The 26722-nt window shown below is 50.0% G+C and overlaps 2 protein-coding genes across 6 annotated transcripts in view; one reads left to right on the forward strand and one right to left on the reverse strand.

Annotated features, from left to right (window-relative positions):
- Positions 1 to 26722, reverse strand: part of HEMK1 (HemK methyltransferase family member 1) — a 48676-nt gene that overhangs the window by 11038 nt on the left and 10916 nt on the right. Inside the window, exons 1-2 of one of the 4 annotated variants that reach the window (XM_066596901.1) lie at positions 10436 to 10688; positions 6225 to 6419 (exon numbers count right to left, since the gene is read on the reverse strand). In XM_066596901.1, coding sequence (XP_066452998.1) covers positions 6225 to 6416 — 192 coding nt within the window. In that variant the 5' untranslated portion in view covers positions 6417 to 6419; positions 10436 to 10688. Of the gene's footprint in view, positions 1 to 6224; positions 6420 to 10382; positions 10689 to 26722 lie in introns of those variants that run through there. The other 3 variants (XM_066596900.1, XM_066596899.1, XM_066596902.1) reach the window with 3 other exon arrangements.
- On the forward strand, positions 10785 to 24988 carry C3H3orf18 (chromosome 3 C3orf18 homolog). 2 transcript variants are annotated; one of them, XM_066596904.1, is made up of 6 exons: positions 10785 to 10928; positions 11907 to 12139; positions 15406 to 15431; positions 17414 to 17531; positions 22628 to 22733; positions 24298 to 24988. In XM_066596904.1, exons 2-5 carry the CDS (start codon positions 11963 to 11965, stop codon positions 22706 to 22708), a joined length of 402 nt encoding a protein of 133 aa, XP_066453001.1. In that variant the 5' UTR covers positions 10785 to 10928; positions 11907 to 11962; the 3' UTR covers positions 22709 to 22733; positions 24298 to 24988. The 2 variants fall into 2 exon arrangements, with proteins under 2 accessions (XP_066453001.1, XP_066453000.1); XM_066596903.1 differs by having other exon boundaries at positions 22628 to 24988.

Here is a 26722-nt window from a genome sequence, read left to right on the forward strand (position 1 = left end):
TTCCCTGCTCTGCACTCTCCCTCTGGATCCTGCTTTCAGGTTCTCTGCTCTGCACGCTCTCTCTGCATCCTGCTCCCAGTTTCTCTGCTCTGCACTCTCCCTCTGGATCCTGTTCCCAGCTTCTCTGCTCCGCACTCTTTCTGCATCTTGCTCCCAGGTTCTCTGCTCTGCACTCTCCCTCTGCATCCTGCTCCCAGCGTCTCTGCTCTGCACTCTCGCTCTGCAGCCTGCTCCCAACTTCTCTGCTCTGCACTCTCGCTCTTCATCCTGCTCCCAGCTTCTCTGATCTGCAATCTCGCTCTGCATCCTGCTCCCAGGTTCCCTGCTCTGCACTCTCGCTCTCTGCATCCTGCTCCCAGGTTCTCTGCTCTGCACTCTCGCTCTCTGCATCCTGCTCCCAGGTTCTCTGCTCTGCACTCTCGCTCTCTGCACCCTGCTCCCAGGTTCTCTGCTCTGCACTCTCGCTCTCTGCATCCTGCTCCCAGGTTCTCTGCTCTGCACTCTCCCTCTGGATCCTGTTTCCAGCTTCTCTGCCCTGCACTCTCTCTCTGCATTCTGCTCCCAGCTTCTCTGCTCCGCACTCTTTCTGCATCCTGCTTCCAGGTTCTCTGCTCTGCACTCTCATTCCGCATCCTGCTCCCAGCTTCTCTGCTCTTCACTCTTCCTCTACATCCTGCTCCCAGCTTCTCTGCTCTGCACTCTCATTCCGCATCCTGCTCCCAGCTTCTCTGCTCTGCACTCTTCCTCTACATCCTGCTCCCAAGTTCTCTACTCCGTACTCTCTTTCTGCATCCTGCTTCTAGATTCTCTGCTTTGCACTCTTGCTCTGCATCCTGCTCCCAGGTTCTCTACTCCGCACTCTCTCTCTGCATCCTGCTTCCAGATTCTCTGCTTTGCACTCTTGCTCTGCATCCGTATTCAGGTTCTCTGCTCCGCACGCTCTCTCTGCATCCTGCTTCCAGGTTCTCTGCTCTGCACTCTTATTCCGCATCCTGCTCCCAGGTTCTCTGCTCTGCACTCTCCCTCTGGATCCTGTTCCCAGCTTCTCTGCTCTGCACTCTCTCTCTGCATCTTGCTCCCAGGTTCTCTGCTCTGCACTCTCTCTCTGGATCCTGTTCCCAGCTTCTCTGCTCTGCACTCTCCCCCTGCATCTTGCTCCTAGGTTCTCTGCTCTGCACTCTCCCTCTGGATCCTGCTTCCAGGTTCCCTGCTCTGCACTCTCCCTCTGGATCCTGCTTCCAGGTTCTCTGCTCTGCACTCTCCCTCTGGATCCTGCTTCCAGGTTCTCTGCTCTGCACTCTCCCTCTGGATCCTGCTTCCAGGTTCTCTGCTCTGCACTCTCTCTCTGCATCTTGCTCCCAGCTTCTCTGCTCTGCACTCTCTCTCAGGATCCTGTTCCCAGCTTCTCTGTTCTGCACTCTTTCTCTGCATCTTGCTCCCAGCTTCTCTGCTCCGCACTCTTTCTGCATCCTGCCTCCAGGTTCTCTGCTCTGCACTCTCATTCCGCATCTTGCTCCCAGCTTCTCTGCTCTGCACTCTCCCTCTGGATCCTGCTCACAGCTTCTCTGCTCTGCACTCTCTCTCTGCATCCTGCTCCCAACTTCTCTGCACTGCACTCTCGCTCTTCATTCAGCTCCCAGCTTCTCTGCTCTGCAATCTCGCTCTGCATCTTGCTCCCAGGTTCTCTACTCCGCACTCTCCCTCTGGATCCTGCTTCCAGGTTCTCTGCTCTGCACTCTCCCTCTGGATCCTGCTTCCAGGTTCTCTGCTCTGCACTCTCCCTCTGGATCCTGCTTCCAGGTTCTCTGCTCTGCACTCTCCCTCTGGATCCTGCTTCCAGGTTCTCTGCTCTGCACTCTCCCTCTGGATCCTGCTTCCAGGTTCTCTGCTCTGCACTCTCCCTCTGGATCCTGCTTCCAGGTTCTCTGCTCTGCACTCTCCCTCTGGATCCTGCTTCCAGGTTCTCTGCTCTGCACTCTCCCTCTGGATCCTGCTTCCAGGTTCTCTGCTCTGCACTCTCCCTCTGGATCCTGCTTCCAGGTTCTCTGCTCTGCACTCTCCCTCTGGATCCTGCTTCCAGGTTCTCTGCTCTGCACTCTCCCTCTGGATCCTGCTTCCAGGTTCTCTGCTCTGCACTCTCCCTCTGGATCCTGCTTCCAGGTTCTCTGCTCTGCACTCTCCCTCTGGATCCTGCTTCCAGGTTCTCTGCTCTGCACTCTCCCTCTGGATCCTGCTTCCAGGTTCTCTGCTCTGCACTCTCCCTCTGGATCCTGCTTCCAGGTTCTCTGCTCTGCACTCTCCCTCTGGATCCTGCTTCCAGGTTCTCTGCTCTGCACTCTCCCTCTGGATCCTGCTTCCAGGTTCTCTGCTCTGCACTCTCCCTCTGGATCCTGCTTCCAGGTTCTCTGCTCTGCACTCTCCCTCTGGATCCTGCTCCCAGCTTCTCTGCTCTGCACTCTCGCTCTGCATCCTGCTCCCAGCTTCTCTGCCCTGCACTCTCGCTCTGCATCCTGCTCCCAGCTTCTCTGCCCTGCACTCTCGCTCTGCATCCTGCTCCCAGGTGCTCTGCTCTGCACTCTCCCTCTGGATCCGGTTCCCAGCTTCTCTGCTCTGCACTCTCCCTCTGCATCTTGCTCCCAGGTTCTCTGCTCTGCACTCTCTCTCTGGATCCTGTTCCCAGCTTCTCTGCTCTGCACTCTCTCCCTGCATCTTGCTCCCAGGTTCTCTGCTCTGCACTCTCTCTCTGCATCTTGCTCCCAGGTTCTCTACTCCGCACTCTCCCTCTGGATCCTGCTTCCAGGTTCTCTGCTCTGCACTCTCCCTCTGGATCCTGCTTCCAGGTTCTCTGCTCTGCACTCTCCCTCTGGATCCTGCTTCCAGGTTCTCTGCTCCGCACTCTCCCTCTGGATCCTGCTTCCAGGTTCTCTGCTCTGCACTCTCCCTCTGGATCCTGCTTCCAGGTTCTCTGCTCTGCACTCTCCCTCTGGATCCTGCTTCCAGGTTCTCTGCTCTGCACTCTCCCTCTGGATCCTGCTCCCAGGTTCTCTGCTCTGCACTCTCCCTCTGGATCCTGCTTCCAGGTTCTCTGCTCTGCACTCTCCCTCTGGATCCTGCTTCCAGGTTCTCTGCTCTGCACTCTCCCTCTGGATCCTGCTTCCAGGTTCTCTGCTCTGCACTCTCCCTCTGGATCCTGCTTCCAGGTTCTCTGCTCTGCACTCTCCCTCTGGATCCTGCTTCCAGGTTCTCTGCTCTGCACTCTCCCTCTGGATCCTGCTTCCAGGTTCTCTGCTCTGCACTCTCCCTCTGGATCCTGCTTCAAGCTTCTCTGCTCTGCACTCTTTCTGCATCCTGCTCCCAGCTTCTCTGCTCTGCAATCTCGCTCTGCATCCTGTTCCCAGCTTCTCTGCTCTGCACTCCCTCTGGATCCTGTTCCCAGCTTCTCTGCTCCGCACTCTCTCTCTGCATCCTGCTCTCAGGTTCTCTGCTCCGCACCCTCGCTCTGCATCCTGCTCTCAGGTTCTCGGCTCTGCACTCTCGCTCTGCATCCTGCTCTCAGGTTCTCTGCTCTGCACTCTCCCTCTGGATCCTGCTTCCAGGTTCTCTGCTCTGCACTCTCCCTCTGGATCCTGCTTCCAGGTTCTCTGCTCTGCACTCTCCCTCTGGATCCTGCTTCCAGGTTCTCTGCTCTGCACTCTCCCTCTGGATCCTGCTTCCAGGTTCTCTGCTCTGCACTCTCCCTCTGGCTCCTGCTTCCAGGTTCTCTGCTCTGCACTCTCCCTCTGGCTCCTGCTTCCAGGTTCTCTGCTCTGCACTCTCCCTCTGGCTCCTGCTTCCAGGTTCTCTGCTCTGCACTCTCCCTCTGGCTCCTGCTTCCAGGTTCTCTGCTCTGCACTCTCCCTCTGGCTCCTGCTTCCAGGTTCTCTGCTCTGCACTCTCCCTCTGGCTCCTGCTTCCAGGTTCTCTGCTCTGCACTCTCCCTCTGGCTCCTGCTTCCAGGTTCTCTGCTCTGCACTCTCCCTCTGGCTCCTGCTTCCAGGTTCTCTGCTCTGCACTCTCCCTCTGGATCCTGCTTCCAGGTTCTCTGCTCTGCACTCTCCCTCTGGATCCTGCTTCCAGGTTCTCTGCTCTGCACTCTCCCTCTGGATCCTGCTTCCAGGTTCTCTGCTCTGCACTCTCCCTCTGGATCCTGCTTCCAGGTTCTCTGCTCTGCACTCTCCCTCTGGATCCTGCTTCCAGGTTCTCTGCTCTGCACTCTCCCTCTGGATCCTGCTTCCAGGTTCTCTGCTCTGCACTCTCCCTCTGGATCCTGCTTCCAGGTTCTCTGCTCTGCACTCTCCCTCTGGATCCTGCTTCCAGGTTCTCTGCTCTGCACTCTCCCTCTGGATCCTGCTTCCAGGTTCTCTGCTCTGCACTCTCCCTCTGGATCCTGCTTCCAGGTTCTCTGCTCTGCACTCTCCCTCTGGATCCTGCTTCCAGGTTCTCTGCTCTGCACTCTCCCTCTGGATCCTGCTTCCAGGTTCTCTGCTCTGCACTCTCCCTCTGGATCCTGCTTCCAGGTTCTCTGCTCTGCACTCTCCCTCTGGATCCTGCTTCCAGGTTCTCTGCTCTGCACTCTCCCTCTGGATCCTGCTCCCAGCTTCTCTGCTCTGCACTCTCGCTCTGCATCCTGCTCCCAGCTTCTCTGCCCTGCACTCTCGCTCTGCATCCTGCTCCCAGCTTCTCTGCCCTGAACTCTCGCTCTGCATCCTGCTCCCAGCTTCTCTGCCCTGCACTCTCGCTCTGCATCCTGCTCCCAGGTGCTCTGCTCTGCACTCTCCCTCTGGATCCGGTTCCCAGCTTCTCTGCTCTGCACTCTCTCTCTGCATCTTGCTCCCAGGTTCTCTGCTCTGCACTCTCATTCTGGATCCTGCTTCCAGGTTCTCTGCTCTGCACTCTCATTCCGCATCCTGCTCCCAGTTTCTCTGCTCTGCACTCTTCCTCTACATCCTGCTCCCAAGTTCTCTGCTCTGCACCCTGCTTCCAGCTTCTCTGCTCTGCACTCTCGCTCTTCATCCTGCTCCCAGGTTATCTGCTCTGCACTCTCCCTCTGCATCCTGTTCCCAGCTTCTCTGCTCCGCACTCTCTCTCTGCATCCTGCTCCCAGCTTCTCTGCTCTGCACTCTTTCTGCATCCTGCTCCCAGCTTCTCTGCTCTGCAATCTCGCTCTGCATCCTGTTCCCAGCTTCTCTGCTCTGCACTCCCTCTGGATCCTGTTCCCAGCTTCTCTGCTCCGCACTCTCTCTCTGCATCCTGCTCTCAGGTTCTCTGCTCTGCACCCTCGCTCTGCATCCTGCTCTCAGGTTCTCGGCTCTGCACTCTCGCTCTGCATCCTGCTCTCAGGTTCTCTGCGCTGCACTCTCCCTCTGCATCCTGCTCTCAGGTTCTCTGCTCTGCACTCTCCCTCTGCATCCTGCTCTCGGGTTCTCTGCTCTGCATCCTGCTCTCAGGTTCTCTGCTCTGCACTCTCGCTGTGCATCCTGCTCTCAGGTTCTCTGCTCTGCACTCTCGCTCTGCATCCTGCTCCCAGCTTCTCTGCCCTGAACTCTCGCTCTGCATCCTGCTCCCAGCTTCTCTGCCCTGCACTCTCGCTCTGCATCCTGCTCCCAGCTTCTCTGCCCTGCACTCTCGCTCTGCATCCTGCTCCCAGCTTCTCTGCTCTGCACTCTCGCTCTGCATCCTGCTCCCAGCTTCTCTGCCCTGCACTCTCGCTCTGCATCCTGCTCCCAGCTTCTCTGCCCTGCACTCTCGCTCTGCATCCTGCTCCCAGCTTCTCTGCCCTGCACTCTCGCTCTGCATCCTGCTCCCAGCTTCTCTGCCCTGCACTCTCGCTCTGCATCCTGCTCCCAGCTTCTCTGCTCTGCACTCTCGCTCTGCATCCTGCTCCCAGCTTCTCTGCTCTGCACTCTCGCTCTGCATCCTGCTCCCAGCTTCTCTGCTCTGCACTCTCGCTCTGCATCCTGCTCCCAGGTGCTCTGCTCTGCACTCTCGCTCTGCATCCTGCTCCCAGGTGCTCTGCTCTGCACTCTCGCTCTGCATCCTGCTCCCAGGTGCTCTGCTCTGCACTCTCGCTCTGCATCCTGCTCCCAGGTGCTCTGCTCTGCACTCTCGCTCTGCATCCTGCTCCCAGCTTCTCTGCTCTACACTCTTTTACATACTGCCCTCAGTCTTTAACGGTCTGCACTCACGGTCTTTGCACCCAATGCATGAGCTACAAGTATGCGGCTGGAGTCCTTCGCTTCGGGAATCCCATATTTGTGGAAGACCTTCTGCCAATATGATACCAGCTTATCCGGTGTCATTCCGGTTGCTCCCATCCTTCGGCATGGTACTGGCGTATGGGCAACTCTGGCAACAAAACATCGCAATAAAAGACGCATGACCTGCAGTGAGAGAGAACAACTCATAATGTGAGATCAGGATGCAGCAATCAGACAGTAAAGAGGTGGCTGAGCACCCAATCTGCACCCACAGATCATTATATGCAGCTGACAACCTGCTACCCACTGATATAAAAACTCATTATCATCACCTTCAGTTCTGTCTTTGACCCCTGGCCACCACCCTAACAGTCCCTATAAACCGCATCATTGACACTACCCTACTATTCATCCTGAGCTGTCTAATTTATGAATAGAATGTTAGAACTACAGTGAAGACTGACACCAGTATATTAAAATCAGCAGTAGAGAAGTGGTGGGCGTGCAATTTTAAATCTCAATTCCCTGTTACATGCAATTCAGGGTGCGTGGAAAATTGAGTGACTGTGGGAACTATAATAGCAGAAGCATTATTTGGGCGCTATATGAGAGCGTAAAGTGCCCATATGATGGTATTACAAGGACTTTATATATAGAAGCATTATTTGGGCACTATATGGCATTATCATGTCCCCCAACATTAATGTATTACAGGGGTCTTATGTAGAGCAGCATTATTTGGGTGCTCTACAGCAGTATCACGTTCTTCGTATGATGATATCACAAGAGCCTTATGCACAGCAGCATTATTTGTGCACTATATGGCAGTATCATGTCCCATGTATGATGGTATTCCAAGGGCCTTATGTATAGCAGAATTATTTGAGTGCTATATGGCAGTATCATGTTCCCTGTATGCTGGTATTACAGAGGCACTATATGACAGCATTATGACTCCCTGCATTAATGTATTACAAGGGTCATGTATATCAGTATTATTTGGGCGCTATATAGAAGTATCATATCCCCATGTGATGGTACTACAAAGGCCTTATGTACAGCAGCATTATTTGGGCACTGTATAGCAGTATCATATCCCCCATGTGATGGTACTACAAAGGCCTTACGTACAGCTGCATTATTTGGGCGCTATATAGCAGTATCATATCTCCTGTGTGATGGTTCTACAAAAGCCTTATGTACAGCTGCATTATTTGGGCACTATACAGCAGTATCATATCCCCTGTGTGATGGTACTACAAAAGCCTTATGTACAGCTGCATTATTTGGGCACTATACAGCAGTATCATATCCCCTGTGTGATGGTACTACAAAAGCCTTATGTACAGCTGCATTATTTGGGCACTATACAGCAGTATCATATCCCCTGTGTGATGGTACTACAAAAGCCTTATGTACAGCTGCATTATTTGGGCACTATACAGCAGTATCATATCCCCTGTGTGATGGTACTACAAAAGCCTTATGTACAGCTGCATTATTTGGGCACTGTATAGCAGTATCATATCCCCTGTGTGATGGTACTACAAAAGCCTTATGTACAGCTGCATTATTTGGGCACTATATAGCAGTATCATATCCCCCATGTGATGATACTACAAAGGCCTTATGTACAGCGGCATTATTTGGGCGCTATATAGCAGTATCATATCCCCCGTGTGATGACACTACAAAGGCCTTATGTACAGAGGCATTATTTGGGCGCTATATAGCAGTATCATATTCCCCATGCGATGATACTACAAAGGCCTTATGTACAGCGGCATTATTTGGGCACTATACAGCAGTATCATATCCCCTGTGTGATGGTACTACAAAAGCCTTATGTACAGCAGCATTATTTAGGCACTATATAGCAGTATCATATCCCCCATGTGATGGTACTACAAAGGCCTTATGTACAGCAGCATTATTTGGGCACTGTATAGCAGTATCATATCCCCCGTGTGATGGTACTACAAAGGCCTTATGTACAGCAGCATTATTTAGGCACTATATAGAAGTATCATATCCCCCATGTGATGGTACTACAAAGGCCTTATGTACAGCGGCATTATTTGGGCGCTATTTTGTCCTGTCAATTTCGATAAAATCTCGGACTGCTGGCTGGAAATCAAACAGACCCCATTATATTCAATGTTGTCCATCCTGTGGCGTTCAGTTCCGTAATAAGACGGTTCTATTTAGCCAGGTGGCGCCTGCTCCCTGGGTGGAATAGGAAAATGGAACCCCAACCGCTGTTGTTAAGGAGCCCTAAATAATTAGTTCTATCAGAGGGTGATTATGCTAATGTGGATGTATATAACCCTTCAGTGGCTGGGAGAGACTATGCCCCGGAGGAGGAAGTGAAATCTGATGTCGGCACAGGAAGACTCGCCATATTGAATTGCTCTTATGCTGTTTTTCACTAGGCCGTGGGATTCCATCACAGTTGCAGAAAAAAGCATTGTGACGGAACCCCCGGACAGGAAAGAAAGGAACCTCTCACTGTCGTTAGTGACACAGACTCCATTTTGGTGTCCGTTTTCCAAGTGTCCCTTACGTTATATTTAGCGTATAGAATAACGTAGACAACTATTATTCTATACTCCAAACGTAACAGGACCCTTGTCAGAGGACAACAAAGGGGCGTCCGTTGCACAAATGACAGTGAATGGTTCTGTTTGTTTCCGTTCGGGGGTTCCGGCACCTGTGAAGTAACCCCCAGACGGAATCTCACAGTGAAGTAAAACCACTGCGTGAACGCGCCCTAGCACTGCGGTCTGTGAGGATAATGAAAGGCCCCATCCTCCTCTTATTGCCGAAGTGTTACTGCACCATATCCCGTCTTCTACCTCTGTATTAGGGCTTGTGCACACGGAAGTATGCCATTTCGGTCCATGAAAAATGGACCGATTTCACTGTGTTTATATGCAGGCGTTTTATGGTGCATGTTTAACGCCCGTGTGTTGTCCATTCTTCACACGCACAAGAAGAAAAAAACTGTCTAAAAAAAAAAAAAAAAAGAAAAAAAAGAACGCCCGTGCAAATACCTTAATTTACTTTAATGGATCCGTGCACTACCTGTATTCAGTCAGTTAAAACCACGGATAATATGCCCATGTGAGTGGGCCCTTAGCGATGACAGTTTGTATTGGAAGCAGACAGCTCTTAGGCTGGATTCAGTGGAGCATAAGCGCACATTTTTTACGGAATTGGCGTTGCATATTTTGACAAGTTTAGCGATACGAGCGCAATGTGATTTTCTTGCAAAATGCATTGCAGTCGCATACAAATCGCGGCCTTGCAAGTGCAATACCGTTTAAGTTTCTCGGATAGATATTGCACTCGCCTGTGTAAATGCGCCCTAGGGCTCGTTTTACACAAGCGATCGCGATTTTGCCGCAAGAAAATCGCCCCTTTGTTTGCTTTTTTACAGAATAATCTCAACGCTTTTTTTTTTTACCACAAAAGTCAATAGGATTTTCTAATCCTGAAACGTGCGATGCCATAAAAAGGAAGCTCATAGGTGAACATGGGGGCTTTAAATAGAAAAAAAAATAAAAATCACACATCGTAAAAAGATAAGAACATGCTGCGATTTTTTTTCTCGCAACATCGCATCAGTGAAAACATCGCAAATGTGAAGGAAATCATTGACAATCATTGGTTTCAGAATTCAACGTTTTACTCTCACATCGCCCGTGTGAAACCGCCCTAATTGTAAGGAAGCTACGAAATTCTTGGGGTGGCGATCACTTCTCAACGGACATTCCAGTATTTGGTTTCCGGTGAAGCATGTTCTGCAACATATGAATTTTAGTCACACTACCATAGATCCCCCGCAAGAGAAAAACGCAATTTCATTTTTTTCTCGCTGCACTCCTCAGAAATGTTTTACGTTTTTCAGTACATTAAGTGGTGCTTTACATACTACTGAAAAATACAAGCCCTTGTGGGTGAGATGACTGAAACATAAATTAAAAAAACGTATGATTTATTTAAAAGTGGGAAGGAGAAAACAAAAGCAAAAAGGTCACGTCTCAAGGGTTAACGAGACACGTAAGAAGAAAATTTCTTATTTACATATAGGATTATATATGTATGGTGGAACTACAAGTCACAGCATGACCCCCAGCAACTTACTGATCCTACCTGGGAGCAGAGGGGTTAACAGATCACGCACTATACTCTGGTACCTCCACTTCCGGCGTCCTCAGGAAATATGACCCTTGTCACATTAGTTCCTACAACAGTATTGTTTCCTCAGGAGCAGACCACTCGGGGTCAAAACACTTTTTGATTAAAAATCCAACTTCCGGTCTTCAGCTCAGGAGCTATTATGAAGACGTCATCCTGTAAAGAAGACGGAGAATCGGGCCCAGCATTGCACAGCACTACGGGAGCGCCCTTAGTAAAAATGGCTACTTACGTCCATGAGAAAAGCCTTTTGTTTATTCATTCACGACCCGCGCATGCGTATTGGTACAACTGCGCATCCGACATCTTTCCCCGCCTCACTTTGCTTAGTGAGTGGCAGGCCTAGTTACCAATCAGAGGATAGTTCTGACTGAGAGGGGGCGGGGTTAAGCATCTAGTCACAGGCGGAGAGCGGGGCCGAAACTAAAGCCGCCGAGGGCCGCCACAGAGGAGGGCGTTCCGCCCGGGCCGGGCACCGCTCCACACCCACAGGTGAGACTCCTCCTGCTCGTACATCATATAATCATACGGTCGTGTCTTCTAATTAGTGGACAGTGTCTGAATAATGAACCTGTAATGTTCAGCCTGTGGGGTGAACCGACCGGTGGTTGTCATGGAAACCGTCGTCTGACTGACGCTGTGGGATGAACATCACAGTTCTATTCTTTTACCTGCAGTAATTGGGGACATAATGCAGGGAAGGGACCCCCCACGTGTCCCAGCCGTACGTATCTGGCGCACCTCAAATGACCGCAATGTCCCATCGTCTGCGAAAAATATCCGCCCCATTACGCCATTTACTTATCGTGCGGTGATCGTGAGATGTCATATCTTACGCTCTAGTCACAACCACAGCTGCACTCATTGTATCACGTCTTATACTCTAGTCACCTCCAGAGCTGCAGTCCTAATGGCATTGTTAAATCTTGTCTTACACGCCAGTCACATTCAGAGCTGCCGTTCTAATTGTATCATGTCGGGACTTCTGCTTATTTGGCACATTGAAGTCGATAGGTTTGCGGGGTGACTCCAATCGCATCCAGAGCTGCAGTCATGATCATAGTGTTATCTGATCTTCTACTCCAATCGCATCCAGAGCTGCAGTCATGAGCATAGTATTATCTCATCTTCTACTCCAGTCTCATCCAGAGCTGCACTCATGATCATAGTGTTAACTGATCTTCTACTCCAATCACATCTAGAGCTGCAGTAGCCATTCTTCCGAATTACTGTTGGCTCTCAAGACAATCTCTCGCTGCTGACTCAGTGTCTACAGAGCATGCTCGGTTGCGGTGTATTGTGGAAGATGTAGTGTTACCATAAAACTCTGCATGTCTCATATTGGTGTTTATGATGTCTGCAGCTCTGGGTGTGACTGGAGTACAAGTCATGCTGTAGCTGAGGAGGATGGACAATTTCTTGAAGACCCTCCGGTACACTCAGTAACGTCTTCTGTCTCTTCTCCTGCAGGTTTGCTGTGGAACGTGTGACTATGTGTCCTGACTCACGGTGACGACCCCACAGCCATGAACAATCAAAGCAGCGTGCTGCCCCCTCTCCAGCTGAGGGTCACTACAGAGCCGGGCACTGCTACTTCCCCCTATAACGGCACGGGGGGCCTCATCACTGCCGCAACACCCACTGTGGGCACCTGGCTCCTGTCCCTTGGCATTGTGACAGTCATTGGATTGGCATTGGCAATGGTAGGTGGGTTCATGTAGGCCTACATCCTGCTCCACCTGTACCAGACACCGAGTGCAGATGTCACCAGAGACAGGCTGCCCACCTGATTGTGTTCACACAGTGACTCCACCAGCAGAATAGTGAGTGCAGCTCTGGAGTATAATACCGGATGTAACTCAGGATCAGTACAGGATAGGTAATGTATGTACCAGTGACTCCACCAGCAGAATAGTGAGTGCAGCTCTGGAGTATAATACCAGATGTAACTCAGGATCAGTACAGGATAAGTATTGTATGTACACAGTGACTGCACTAGCAGAATAGTGAGTGCAGCTCTGGAGTATAATACAGGATGTAACCCAGGATAAGTAATGTATGTAAACAGTGACTCTACCAGCAGAATAGTGAGTGCAGCTCTGGAGTATAATATAGGATGTAACTCAGGATCAGTACAGGATTCGTAATGTATGTACACAGTGACTCCACCAGCAGAATAGTGAGTACAGCTCTGGAGTATAATACAGGATGTAACTCAGGATCAGTACAGGATAAGTAATGTATGTACACAGTGACTCCACTAGCAGAAAAGTGAGTGCAGCTCTGGAATACAGGATGTAACTCAGGATCGGTACAGTATATGTAATGTATGTACGCAGTGACTCCACCAGCAGAATAGGGAGTGCAGCTCTGGAGTATAATACAGGATAAGTAATGTATGTACACAGTGACTCCACTGTATATGGAGATATTGTTGTTGATGGCAGAAGTCACAGTAAAGCTGAGTGTTCACGGGCAATTTATCAAAGCGTGATCTGCTGCGTACGCGGAGCACGCATGACACGCTTTCCATAGGATAACTATGGAAAGTGCAGCCCAATGTACACAAGCGAAAAATTGCTCGCGTCTAAAAATCGCAGCATGCCGTGATTCTCCGTGGTGAACCTATCATTAAGATAGGATCATTGCAGAAAATCGCGGTGACATTAGTGCTCCCCCGCTCACGATATTCCGTCCCGCCCATGGACACTCAGCCTTACTCTGCCAGACCGATCACATGACCTACACCACCTGACTCCCGAGAGACCCCATTGGTTCTAGTCGCATCTGTTGATTTGCACGCAGCGCTGTTTTTCTGGTCTAATTAGACAGAAGCCGTTATGGGGGCTCCTGACGGATGCTAACGGAACCTAAAGGCTAGTTTACACGTACATATTTGCGCAGCGGTTTAAGCAATGACCAGAGCTCATTGATTACTAGGGGTTCATTCACTTGTGCAGCTTTTTTCACATGACTTTTGGTCGCTTAAAAAAATACCCCGCACGTTCTGTTATGGGGCGGAATACACAACAAAATAGTTCATTGAAGTCAATGGGCCAGTGCGAATACGCAGGAAACCCGTGCATTAACTGTGTAATTGCGCAGCAAAACGATGGCCTCTTTAGATTATTTTTGTGCACTTAAATACGCTGTGTATTTATGCACACAAAGACCCGAAAGAAGGGCCAAAATACCCAGGGTGTAGTTACGCTACCAAAATATGTACACGCCTGTGTGAACTAGCCCTAAGGCCAGGCTCTCACCACCATGTGCGTAATACGCCGCATATGTCAGTGATTTTTTTAAAATTTTTGTGCTGTGTATGACAGCGTACAACGGCGCGTATAAATGCTGCAACGTGATCGCTTATAGACAGCGTTGATTATTCGCCCAGAAAGAACAATGGGCTCTCACATGTAATATGCGGCAAAATAGAACATGCTGCTTTTTTTTTTCTTATTTTTTTTTTTTTTTTTAGTGCTTGCGTAAAACGTAATGTACATATGCAAGTGTGAGCGAAACTGCGTACATCAATGCATTTGATTGTCAGTGAATTTTGTATAATACGTGCGTAATACGCAATTCCAATGTGCCCGTGTAAACTAGCCTTAGGCCTCCTTCACACAGGCGTTGCTGAAAGCGCTGCGTTTTACATTCGTTTTATGCCGGCTTTTAGCACTCCTCATCATTGGTGAGGAGCGCTGAACACTCAAAAATAGAAGAGGCTCCACTCGAAAATCACTGGACAGCGCTGTGATCGAGCGGCTATCTGAGAGGCTCAATTGAAAACAATGGGAGTCAATCACAGCGTTTAGCGCTGCTCTGAAAAAAAAAGACGTCTGTGAAATGCCTCCCAATGCAACCAAGGAAGCTTGGGGGGGAAAAAAAGGGCACTTGTCAGCGCTGATAGACCATCTATTGCTGGTGACGGGGATTGAAATCCCCGCCTCCAGCAAGAAATTGCTGTGATTGGTTCAGGAGCGCCAACTCAGCCAATTGGAGCCGGCACTCGATGAACTAATCACAGCCATTCAATGATGTCATTCAAATGATTGGCTGAGTTGGCGCTCCTGAACCAATCACAGCAATCTCTTGCTGGAGGCAGGGATTTCAATCCCTGTCACCAGTAATAGATGGTCTGTCAGCACTGACAAGTGCCCGGCGGCCTGCCTGGAGCACCAGAAAACGGCGGCGGGGACCTGAACGGAAACTGCTAGGTGAGTATTACTTTTTTTTGGTAGTCCAGCTAGCGCTTGCATTTAGCGCTGCCAAGAACGTGCTACCAAGTTGTGCCATGTTTTTAGCTGAGCTGAAACCGCTGCCCATTCATTGCAATGGCTGATAACAGCCAAAGATAGAACATGCATCACTGTCAAGGTGCAGCGTTGAAGACGCCGCGTTTTGACACTTGTGTGAATGGCCCCATTGAAATGAATGGGAGTGTTGTACAGCGTTTAGTGCAGCGCTGAAAAGGCAGCGCTAAACGCTATACAAAAACGCCTGTGTGAGGGAGGCCTAACGGGTACATTTACACGGAGCGGAACGGTTGTGACTTTTCTGCAGCGGAAAATCGGCAGTATTGGTGCAGATCCGCACCAAAATCTGCTCTGGGTGATTGTGCTCTGGTGACTCTACACCCGGCTGCTTGCTGAACATTCACTGTTGTATCGCCATTTTTGAACCCACTTATCAAACCTACAAATGTTACTTTTGGTAATTGTGACATATCTTATACTCCACTCACCCCCAGAGCTGTAGTCACATGATCTGAGCAAGAGCATGCTATATACCTTATTACTGGAGTGTAAGAGCTGGTGGGGGTCAGGATCGCAGAGAATGTACTGCGCTGGTGACGTGTAGCTTGCGGACTATGTCCCGCCGCAGCGCTCTAGGTGTCTGTCCAGCTCTGTCTCATTGTTTCTCCTCTGAATTCTCTGTTTCTCCCTGTCTCTTGCTCCGCTGCCGGCAGGTTCTGTACATCAGGAAGCAGAAGAGGTGAGCTCCCCGCCACGCCATCATTACCGATTTACTTCACCTTTTCCCCTTTGTCTGAGTGGAACTAGATTTGTGACCATATCTAAAGGGCGTCTCCGGGGTCCTATAATAACGTGGCGCTCGGACCCCCGATCTGTCTGCTGTGGAGATGAATGCTGATGTCATGGGCCACGACTGTCTAGTTATAGCGGGGTGCACCGCTCCAGTGCTTGGGGCACCCCAACAGGTCATGTTTTCAGGATTTCCTCAGTATTGCACAGGTGATGTAATTATTGTCGGTGCCTCAGACATTGCCACAGGTGTTCTTACTATAGGATATCCTGAAAACATGACCTGTTGTGGTGCCAGGAGGACTGGAGTTGGGGACCCCTGAGTTACAGTATTGATTGGTCATGTCTGCTGAGCAGCTCAGATTGATTGATTGGGTCTGCTCTGTACGGGTTTTATGTTCTTGTAGTGATTCAGCCTCAGCTCCATATGGATGAATTATGTATGTGAATCAATAGGTCATGTCTGCCCTGTATAGATGAGTTATGGTGTTGGATTGTTTATGGTGTTGTCTGACCTTGTTATTGGATTGATTGGTTGTGTCTATTCTGTATGGGTTATGGTTCTGTGTTGACTGCTACTTTCTGCTCCGTATGGACAGTTTATGGTGTTGGACTGATTGGTTGTGTCTACCTCGTATGGATGGGTTATGGACTTCGATTGATTGGTTGCGTCTGCCCTGTATGGACAGGTTATTTACATGGATTGATTGCTTGTGTCTGCCCCATATTAATGGGTTATGGTGTTGGATTGATTGTTCGTGTCTGCGTATGATTTTTACCTCCGTCTATATAAAAAAGATAAGGCCTTTTCAGTAGTAATGGTGTCCCCTATATTGCCCCCAATAATCATATTAACCCTAGTGTCCTCCCTAGTAATCCTATTACTACTGGGACCGATATAGGGGACACTACTACCAATAGTCTCCCCTATATCGGCCCCAGTAGTAATAGTGACCCCCACAGTAGCCCCAGTAGTAATAGCACCCCCCCTTCCCCCGAAACCCATATACTTACCTCCTCCTTGTAGTCTAAGCACTGCTGCTTCTATCTCGGAGCTGCTGCAGGCGGAAGTGTGTGCCTAGACACCTTCTCCTCTCCTCCTGCGGAACCAAGGAAGAGAGTCAGGGGAGGAGGATCCCAGGTGCACACAGCGCCGCTAAGTGATTACCAGCCGGAGAGTTGCGGCACCCTGGCTGGTAAGCACTTGCATGGCGACTAGCCATTGGCACGCATGCCCACAAAGAGGACTTTGAGTGCCCCCTCTGGCACGCGTGCCATAGGTTTGCCAATACGAGGTTATGGTGTTGGATTGATTGGTGGTGTCTGCCCCATATGAACGGGTTACTGTGTTGGATTGATTGGTCATGTCTGCTCAGTATAGACATGTTATGTAGACTGATTGGTCGTGTCTGCTTTGTATGGTTGGATTATGGTCTTGTATTGATTTATATTGTGTCCTCACTGTAGGCAGATTAGTTACCTGTAATGAATGGTTGTTATCGGTCTGACGCCTTGCCATCCTGCAGGGTGCTGCCCCTTTCATCCCTCTGTTTTCTGCCCTCTTCCTTGCACCGTCCCGTTAGCTGCATGTTGCTCCCGCCGTGCTGTATGTACACTGTGACTGGTCCTCCCACTTTCTGCTTGTATCACATTTCTCCTATATACACAAAATAGGAAAACCCAGAGCAGCCACTCGCAGGGCACAGGAGAGATTAATGTAAAGCCCCGTTAGATCTGGTTCTTCATGCCAAGCCGTGTAGTTCTGTGTTTCTGTACGTGTTCTTGGCCCGCTACCTCCCGGACCAGATCCATGAATGCTCCTGAAGTAGCCTCCGTCCTCCTTTGTGATTTCTTTCCTCTCTCGCTGTCTCTCATATATTTGGTATTGCACAGTGACCCCTCGCTATCCGATGTCTCTTCTTTCCATGTCAGGTTGGAGAAACTCCGCCATCAGCTGATGCCAATGTACAACTTTGACCCGGCCGAGGAACAGGAAGATCTGGAGCAAGAACTACTGGAACCAAACCGGGATCTGCAACCCCAGGGAAAGGTGAGCGTGTCTGTGGTATAGGCTGGGGTGTACTACACTGACCCATCACCTGAGCCAAGGGGGGTTATTAAATCCCTAAGACCCAATGTAAAACTGGTAGCAGCGCTCAAAACTATGATGCATCATTTACAGTAAATGAACCCTTTATTAGCCCATGTCCCTCTCGTAATTGGTGCTTCCCTCTATGGAAATCCTCTCTGTGCCCCTAGAGTGCAGGATAAAATCATGACAAGGTTTCCATGGATCAGTTTCAGTGTGAATCCACATTAGATGGGAAAAATCCAGCAATTTAAGCGACTTCAAATGTGGCCTGGTCATCGGTGCTAGACTAGCCGGGGCCGGGATGTTACTGCCAACCGCGTGGGTTTTCTTGTATAATGTGGGGAGTATACCGAGAATGGTGAATGGCATGATCAAGAAAAAACATCTAGAGAAAGGGGAACCGAGGAGGATGTCAAGAATCATTCTGAACAATAGGAGCAGCCGAATGCAATGCTGGTGCTCCAACTAATGTATCCAAACACTCAACTTGCCGTTCCTTAGCACGGATGGGGTATAACGGCAGACGACCAGTTCCAGCATCATTGAGTCAAAGAGCAAAACTTGTATCACTGAGCAGCAGAAAAACATCACCTGGTCAGATAGATCCAGATTTCTGTGCTGATGGCAGGTCAGAATTTGTCGCAAGCAGCATGAATCGATGACCCCTTGCTGTTAGCTGTGAATATGTCAGCACCTCAATCTAATCTGTAGCAACTGCAAAAGGCTTCCTGTCCGCAGGGGCCAATATTCCAGCAGAACAATTTTATCACCTTGTGGACTCTAATAAAGAGCCAGTCATTGTATAGTACTGCACTTCCTTTGACACCCCCGCCTTCCCTCCTCTCCCCTCCCCACAAGCTTCTGGGCTTGGTGTGACCACAACTTGCCCCTTATAGTTATTTCCCCATACAGAAGAGGTTTGGGACCCCCAGGGATACAGCCTGTTCTGATGAGAGCTGAAAAATATTTATGAGCTTTACATGTAAGGCCGCCTGCAGACAGGCGAAATTCCGCGGGATTTCCGCCGCTGGAAGCCTGCATAGGATTGCGCTAACAAACGCAATCCTATGCAGACGGCCGCTCGAGATCTCGCGCAGCAAACAAACCGCGGCATGCTCTATTTCTGTGCGGGGCACTTTTCGTCCATCGGTCAGTTCAGCTCCGCTTAAAATCCATCGTCCCATGGACGTGTGCAGCGCCGATAACATTCTTTCAGCTACTGTCCCGCTGGAGAACAATAGCGATGTATTTAGAGAACAGACCACCCACTGTTCTCTAAATACACTCAAATGAAGCTAGTGAGCTACTAATGGGCTGATTAGCCCATTAGTAGCTAATGCAAAATGATAGCTCAAAACTGTCAGTTTCTGATTAATTTTGAGCGACTATCTGTGTGTGTAAACGGGGCTTTAATGGAACAATTTCATACTCAAACCTGCAAAAGACTATTGTTTCCCTATTATCTCAGGGAATAATGGCTAACAACAACAGGTCCTACTACTTTCTTTTCTTTATCTAGCAGCACCCTCTGCTGTCTCTAGGTGTTTACTGCAAGCTGAAAACCATAGGACAAGTGCAGAGGAAATGTTAGAATTTTAGGAACTGTGAAAACCCCTACCAAGCCACAATGGGGAGGCAGCCATCTTATTTATTGAACCGTTTAACCCTTTAACTAGTACCCAGGTTTGGGGTTTCCTTTTATACTTTTTTTTTTTTTTTAATTTTCGTTGATGTAAGCATAGGAGTTTGTTCTTAAAAGGAAGATCTTCATTTTTTTATGGTACCATTTAATGTGTTCAAAAACGTAGTGAATTTTAAGTGGTGTAAAATGTAAAAAAAATGGTCCCATTGTAGGAAAAATGACCCGTTGTCTTTATTCTGTGGGTTGGAAACCACTGTTTACATTTTTTTTATGTCTCATGTGATGCTATGATTCCTCTGGTAATACACTGCAGTCAGGGGCGTAACCATAGGGGAATTGGTTGCACCCGGTCCCAGGAGCCTTAGGGGGCCCATAAGGCCTCTCTTCTCCATATAGGGAGCCCAGTACGATGAATAAAGTATTATAGTTGGAGGCCCTGTTACAGGTTTTGCATTGGGGCCCAGAAGCTTCAAGTTATACCTCTGACAGCAGTACTCCTGTACTGCAATGCATTATCACTTATTATAGCACACACAGGCCATGGCGGACCCAGACACCATTCACTGCCATCCGGTTGCCATGGCACCCATGACAGAGTGCTGATGATGTCCTAGAGGGAGCACCCTCCCTCAGTGAACCTTGAACATGCCATGATCAGCATTGATCGTGTCATGTAAGGGGTTAACTGGTGGGATTAGTGTACTCTCTGATCCCCACTAGTGCTGTTTGTCACGAGAACCCCTTCTTACCCAGGGTGTACATTTACGCCTTGCGAAGGGAAGAGGTTAAAGGCATTTTCTGTGATTAACAAAGGTTATCCGCTACAAGGTGTACGACAGGAACTTGTCTACTGGCTCCATGTGTGTCCAGTGACAAAGGGGGCTGCACTGACACCTCTGAGGGGGAAACATTTTTGATGTTGTGCAACAAGACTTTTTGAGTTTCTCTTCCAATGATATCACACTTCTGTATCTGAGTGTCATTAAATATCAGTTTGGAGGGCCTTGTTTTTGGGAAGATCATATGTAATAACCTCATATTCTGTATGTGAGATAAGAGGCGCAGCAGCTTGGGCACCGCTGCTCTTATCAGAGCTAATAGTTATCTGTACGGGTAATGTACATACATCATTATAAAAGTGCAAAACCCTAACGAAAGCTGAACCGTCACAGCTTCCCAGTACTATATATGCCTAATACACTGAAAGGACCCTTTATTAGACCCCCATCTAGTAGCACATTGGACCTCCTTTGGCCATCGGAACCGCAGCAATTCATTGTGGTGTAGATTCTAGTAGGTGATGAAAACGTTCAGCAGGAATATTGGCCCCTGGAAACAGGAAGCTTCTTGTAGTTGCTGCACATAAGATGGAGATGCTAACATGTTCTAACAGGCTGACAGGAAAGGGTCATCGATTCATGCTGCTTGCGCCAAATTCTGACCTTCCATCCATACAGTGCAACAGAAATCTGGATCCATATGAGCAGATGATTTTTGGTACTGTTGTATCTTGTCTCCACCGGAACTAGGGGTGAAGACATGGGTTGGCCGTTTACACTAGTAGGGAAGGGTCAGTGTGACAGTTGTACACACCCCTCTGGCATGTAAGCTCACTGCCGATAATTTCATCTGCGCTGGTAGGAGACAAGATACAACAATACCCTGTTTGAGATGTCCCGGCTGAGACATCCCATGTCCGCTGATGCCAACCGTGTTACTCTTAATCTCTAACACTGTGACCTCCTGGAAGTTGTTACCTACCAGCTCCGATGCAGCGCCTTCCCCGTGAAGACTATCCCCGGCAGCCTCCCATCAGCGCTCCAAAATCTGCGTCGCTTTGACACTTCCATGGCCTCAGCTGTCAGTGGTCCCGCCGCTCTGCCTTCAGCCCTCCTTGCTCTGCCGCACTCGCTCAGCCGCTGTCAGTTTCCTCGCTGGCTTTGCATTATTCCAGGGATATGTGACGGCAGTGAGGAGACTCACAGCGCAGGAGCCAGTAAGGGGACAAGGCCGAGCGGCGGACAGGTGATTGACAGGAGTCGGCAGGGAAGATAAGGCCCAACCTATCCAGTTGGCGGCATTGCTTGTGGGCGTGCATCTTGTCTTCACCCATTGTTCTTGTGGAGACAAGGTACAACAGTACCGATGATTTTGCGCTGCTCGGTGATACAAGTTTTGTTCTTTTGTCCGCTGGGGTCTCGCCTTTGTTTCTCTTATACACAATGGTGCTGGAACTGGTCGTCTGCCATCATAGCCCATCCGTGCTAAGGAATGGAGAGTTGTGTGTTCAGATACGTTAGTTGGAGCACCTGTATTGTATTCGCATGACTGTGCAGCACCTGTTGGTCAGAACGATTCCTGACATCCTCCTCGGACCCCCTTTTGGTGATGAGTTGTTTCCGTCCACAGGATCCCCTGTTGCTAGATGTTTTCCTGATCACGCCATTCTCTGTATACTCTCCACACCGTTGTATGAGAAAATCCTGGCCCCGGCTAGTCCAGCACCGATGATCAGGCCTCACTGGAAGTCGCTGAGATCGCTGGATTTTCCCATCTAATGTGGATTGACACTGGAACTAATTCATAGAAAACTTGTTGCGTGACCTTATGCTGCTCTCCGGGGTCACGGGAAGAATTTCCATACAGAAAAGATCTTGAGAGGACAGGGGGCTCTAATAAAGGGGCCATTCAGTGTATAACTGTATGCTTCCCAATATTACTGCTGATGCCTTCCATGGTCTCACTGAAATCCCATATTGCACGACTCTCTGCTGCATTGCATTGTGGTAGATATGGTTGTATCATTGTGGTATTCACACGACAGAATTCTCCACTTAATTTTTCTTGTGTGTTCCAACTGTAAAAACTGTGACTTCCACAGTGTGAACCTACCCTTAGACTACAGTAGGATGGACCCTACTTCTCTCATCGAGCAGCAAAGCGACTGAATCAATAGGGAAACAATCGCCAGAATGCTAACAGAAAACCAGCAGAATTTTGAATACAGCTCCGGATGTAACTAGGGATCAGTCAGACATCAGGCTGTATTCGCACATGCATCATGGCTTCTATTAAGAACGGCACCAGACGGAACCCAGTGACTCCTAATGGAGCCTGTTGCGATCCCGTTTCTGTTTCAGCTGCTTTGAGAGCAAGAATCGCTCTGCCATCACTGGCGCTGGACTCACATCTATAGAAATCTACGTTGGTCCTCCGCTTCAACTCTATCTTACAAGTATCAGATGTGTATGAAGAGTAATAGACAGGGAGGGGGTGCCGTAAGATCCTCGGAGGTGCAGTGAATGTGTCTAGCGAACCCTTATCTGCACCGTTTATCTATGTGCAGCACATAATCCGCGGTGTGCGATTAATTTCCAGTGTGTGATCCCGCTTTATCTGCCTTGTATTTCAGGTTTTGCTCACCAGCCTGTGCCCTCTGCAGAGACCAACCCGCCTGGTGTTTACTGACGTCGCCAACTCTATCAACGCCTGAGGGAGGCTGAAGTCCTGTGAGAGGGGTCAGTGTCACTGTGACTCACCTCGTATCTGTGTCACCCTACCCTGGAGGGGGTGACATCATTCACTTCCTCACCCCTGCTGGCCCAGTAATGAAAGGGCTGGCATGTTGCTGCATCCAAAGTGCTCTGCTGGAGGGCAGAGAAATACATTGGGGGCCCTGGCTTATAGAATCTGTACTATATGGTGTTAATGAGACCCTCTACAAATCCTATATACCTCCTACTCATGAGATTTACCTATACAGTAATATCCACTACACAGTGCACTCCACCTGTACTGTAATAGCCCCCGCATAAAGAGCGCTCCACCTGTACAGGAATAGCCCCCGCAGAGAGAGCGCTCCACCTGTACAGGAATAGCCCCCGCAGAGAGAGCGCTCCACCTGTACAGGAATAGCCCCCGCAGAGAGAGCGCTCCACCTGTACAGGAATAGCCCCCCCATAGAGAGCGCTCCACCTGTACAGGAATAGCCCCCCCATAGAGAGCGCTCCACCTGTACAGGAATAGCCCCCCCATAGAGAGCGCTCCACCTGTACAGGAATAGCCCCCCCATAGAGAGCGCTCCACCTGTACAGGAATAGCTCCCCCATAGAGAGCGCTCCACCTGTACAGGAATAGCCCCCCCATAGAGAGCGCTCCACCTGGGCAGGAATAGCCCCCGCATAGAGAGCGCTCCACCTGGGCAGGAATAGCCCCCGCATAGAGAGCGCTCCACCTGGGCAGGAATAGCCCCCCCATAGAGAGCGCTCCACCTGTACAGGAATAGCCCCCCCATAGAGAGCGCTCCACCTGTACAGGAATAGCCCCCCCATAGAGAGCGCTCCACCTGTACAGGAATAGCCCCCCATAGAGAGCGCTCCACCTGTACAGGAATAGCTCCCCCATAGAGAGCGCTCCACCTGTACAGGAATAGCCCCCGCATAGAGAGCGCTCCACCTGTACAGGAATAGCCCCCGCATAGAGAGCGCTCCACCTGTACAGGAATAGCCCCCGCATAGAGAGCGCTCCACCTGTACAGGAATAGCCCCCGCATAGAGAGCGCTCCACCTGGGCAGGAATAGCCCCCGCATAGAGAGCGCTCCACCTGGGCAGGAATAGCCCCCGCATAGAGAGCGCTCCACCTGGGCAGGAATAGCCCCCGCATAGAGAGCGCTCCACCTGGGCAGGAATAGCCCCCGCATAGAGAGCGCTCCACCTGGGCAGGAATAGCCCCCGCATAGAGAGCGCTCCACCTGGGCAGGAATAGCCCCCGCATAGAGAGCGCTCCACCTGGGCAGGAATAGCCCCCCCATAGAGAGCGCTCCACCTGGGCAGGAATAGCCCCCGCATAGAGAGCGCTCCACCTGGGCAGGAATAGCCCCCGCATAGAGAGCGCTCCACCTGGGCAGGAATAGCCCCCGCAGAGAGAGCGCTCCACCTGGGAGGTTAACATGTCCTCAGACTCGCCTTTGTCTCTGTCTGCTGATTTCTGCTTTTCCATATCGTCGACATTCTGACACGATCATGAAAGTAATTAATACACCAGAAGCTGATTTGTTTATTAAACTCCGCCCACTTCTACAGATGTTGCACGCAGTGTATCGGCGAGATTCTGCTCCACACCCCCGGCTGTGCTGCTCCACAACGACCGCCGGACCCTCTCCTGTGCGTGTGCCTTAATATCACTACAGTGCACTCCGCCCCTCCTCACAGAGCCGCAGGCGCTCTCACCCCTCTGGCGTCCTGCAGCAGAGCATTCACTGCACCAACGGAGCTTCCCTCGTCTTATGTGTCAGAAAAGTCTTTCGATTTTGGACGCTGTGCGTTGGAGGCCGAGCTGTTTAACCCCTGGGTTAACATCACATGCAGACTGCTATGCCATTTGAGCACCACAGATTCCCTGGCAGCGCCATTTTGTACTTTTCTGTCGGCGGGCTCATTTGATATTAATTTGTTTGGATCTATTGTGCTTCATTAAAAATTCTTCAAAGCTCCCGGATGGTAATGGGCAGCCTTGTGAATGATCAAATCAGCCTCCCGGGCTTCCGCGCTCCCTGGTGTCGCCATCTAAGGAACGGACAGAGTCTAAGCAAGGCAAAGCTCAACGATTACAGCTGTCATGGATTTCCCGGGAGCACAAAATAATAAGGAAATGTTTTTGTGCACCACGTAATCCACAGACGGCGGCCAACGGAGAGGGATACTCTCGTACTTGCTGTAATTTAATCTTCTGTATCTGTGCAGGAGCCGATTAAAGAGATTAATTGTGAAATAAGCTGATTCTAACCTCTTTGTTGTAGCACTGACCCAACCTGTCACCCCAGCGCACTTCATTGCCAAAATCAGGCTGATCCCGCTAGAACATACTAGATGGGGGAAGGTGAGGAGACGGCACTACTATTTCCCCTTACGGAGGATTTGTTTTAGGCCGCCTGCAGACGTCCGGGTCAGATCCTGCTGCGAGAATTCTCACAGCGGGACCCGACCTGAACCCCTGCAGAGACCAGCGCGGCACTCGCCTCTCCCGCGGCTCCAGCCCGGGAGTGACATTTCTGTGCGGGGCTTTGCGAGCCTCGCACAGAAATAGAGCATGCCGCGATTTGTTTTTCGTGCGGACAAATCGCGGCCGTCTGCATAGGATTGCGTTTTCTAACGCAATCCTATGGCAGCTTCCACGGGCAGAAATTCTGCGGGAAATCCCGCCGCGGAATTTCCGCCCGTGTGCAGGGGGCCCTAGTCATATCCAACTCGACTCCTGCCCGATACATTGTAACAAAGTAACAGGGGAGAGATTTGTGTAGGTTGTGGGTACCTTTTACAGGAGGTCATTATCACCCGAATAATCGCTGGAAATGGCGAATTCTGGCAATAATTGGTCCGTGTACGAGTAACTGCCGACAGAACTAAACAACAAATCGTTCATTTGTCGAGTCTCTTGGTTTTTAGCTCACCTACAAAATGAGAGACTATCAGCTCGTGTAAACAGGAGGTGCTCAGTCCTTGATCGACTGCCTGTTCACAGTGAAAGGAGGCGGGCGGCTGCAAGTGATCTCTAGCGCACTCTGCTTCCAGTCACAGAACGACTATTGCTCCTGTGTAAAGCACAGGATCAATAGTCTCTGGGGCGGCTGTGCCCAGCAGTCATCCCATTAAGGCCGGTTTCACACAGGGGAAAAAAAACTGCGTGATTTTTCTCGCGAGGCAACAGTGCTACAAATCGCATGCATGTTAAGCCCATGCTTTGCAATGGGTTCCTTCACATTAGCGATGTTTTGTAGGCTGCTACATTGCGAGAGTACAAAATCGTGGCATGCTTTATACAGCTGCGATTTGCGATGTTTTGTAGCCCATGTTTCCCTATGGAACTTTCATTTGTATCGCATCGCACAAAAACACGGTTTTTATGCAGGGCGATGCAACTTTTACAGTAGGAAGTCCTACTGTAAAAGCTCTAAAATAAGGCCAATCTGCATAAAAAAAAACAAAAAAACACACTATACATCATCTAACAGACGTTGCCAGGTCCGCCGCACGTCTCTGCTGAAGCTCCAGGAACCTGCTTGTAATTTTCAGCCAGCGCTTCCTGGTCATACGTTCAAAATCCCTGCCTCCAGCAAGCGCTGGCAGTGATTGGCTGAGCCACAGCACTCGAGTATCAATCACTACAGCACTTGATGAACCAATCGCAGCCATCTTATTGAATAGTTGTGATTGGTTCATCGAGTGCTGCGGTGATTGGCTGATCCGTGGCACTCGAGAACCAATCACAGCCAGCACTTCCTGGCGGCGGGGATTTTGAACCCCTGACCTGACAACGCCTGTTACGTGAAGTATTGTGTTTTGCTTTTTTATGCAGATAGGCCTTATTTTCAGGGTAGGGCTTATATTTCAAATCCCAGCAAAAGAGTGCTACAAAGTCGTGTGACTTCGTAGCGACACAAAATCACGATATCCCTGCGAGAAAACGCAGCAATATCGCACAGAACACAGATTCTATATCGCTGTGTTT

This window comes from Eleutherodactylus coqui, chromosome 3, assembly GCF_035609145.1.
Source record: "Eleutherodactylus coqui strain aEleCoq1 chromosome 3, aEleCoq1.hap1, whole genome shotgun sequence".
In the NCBI taxonomy this organism is placed as follows: domain Eukaryota; kingdom Metazoa; phylum Chordata; class Amphibia; order Anura; family Eleutherodactylidae; genus Eleutherodactylus; species Eleutherodactylus coqui.

What these genes read in the sequence shown, in the direction of transcription:
- C3H3orf18 (XM_066596903.1), top strand. Translation starts at nt 11,963, where the DNA reads ATGAACAATCAAAGCAGCGTGCTGCCCCCTCTCCAGCTGAGGGTCACT. An exon ending in TACATCAGGAAGCAGAAGAG is followed by an intron (nt 15,432 to 17,413) that starts GTGAGCTCCCCG and finishes TTTCCATGTCAG; the next exon opens with GTTGGAGAAACTCCGCCATC. An exon ending in ATCTGCAACCCCAGGGAAAG is followed by an intron (nt 17,532 to 22,627) that starts GTGAGCGTGTCT and finishes CTTGTATTTCAG; the next exon opens with GTTTTGCTCACCAGCCTGTG.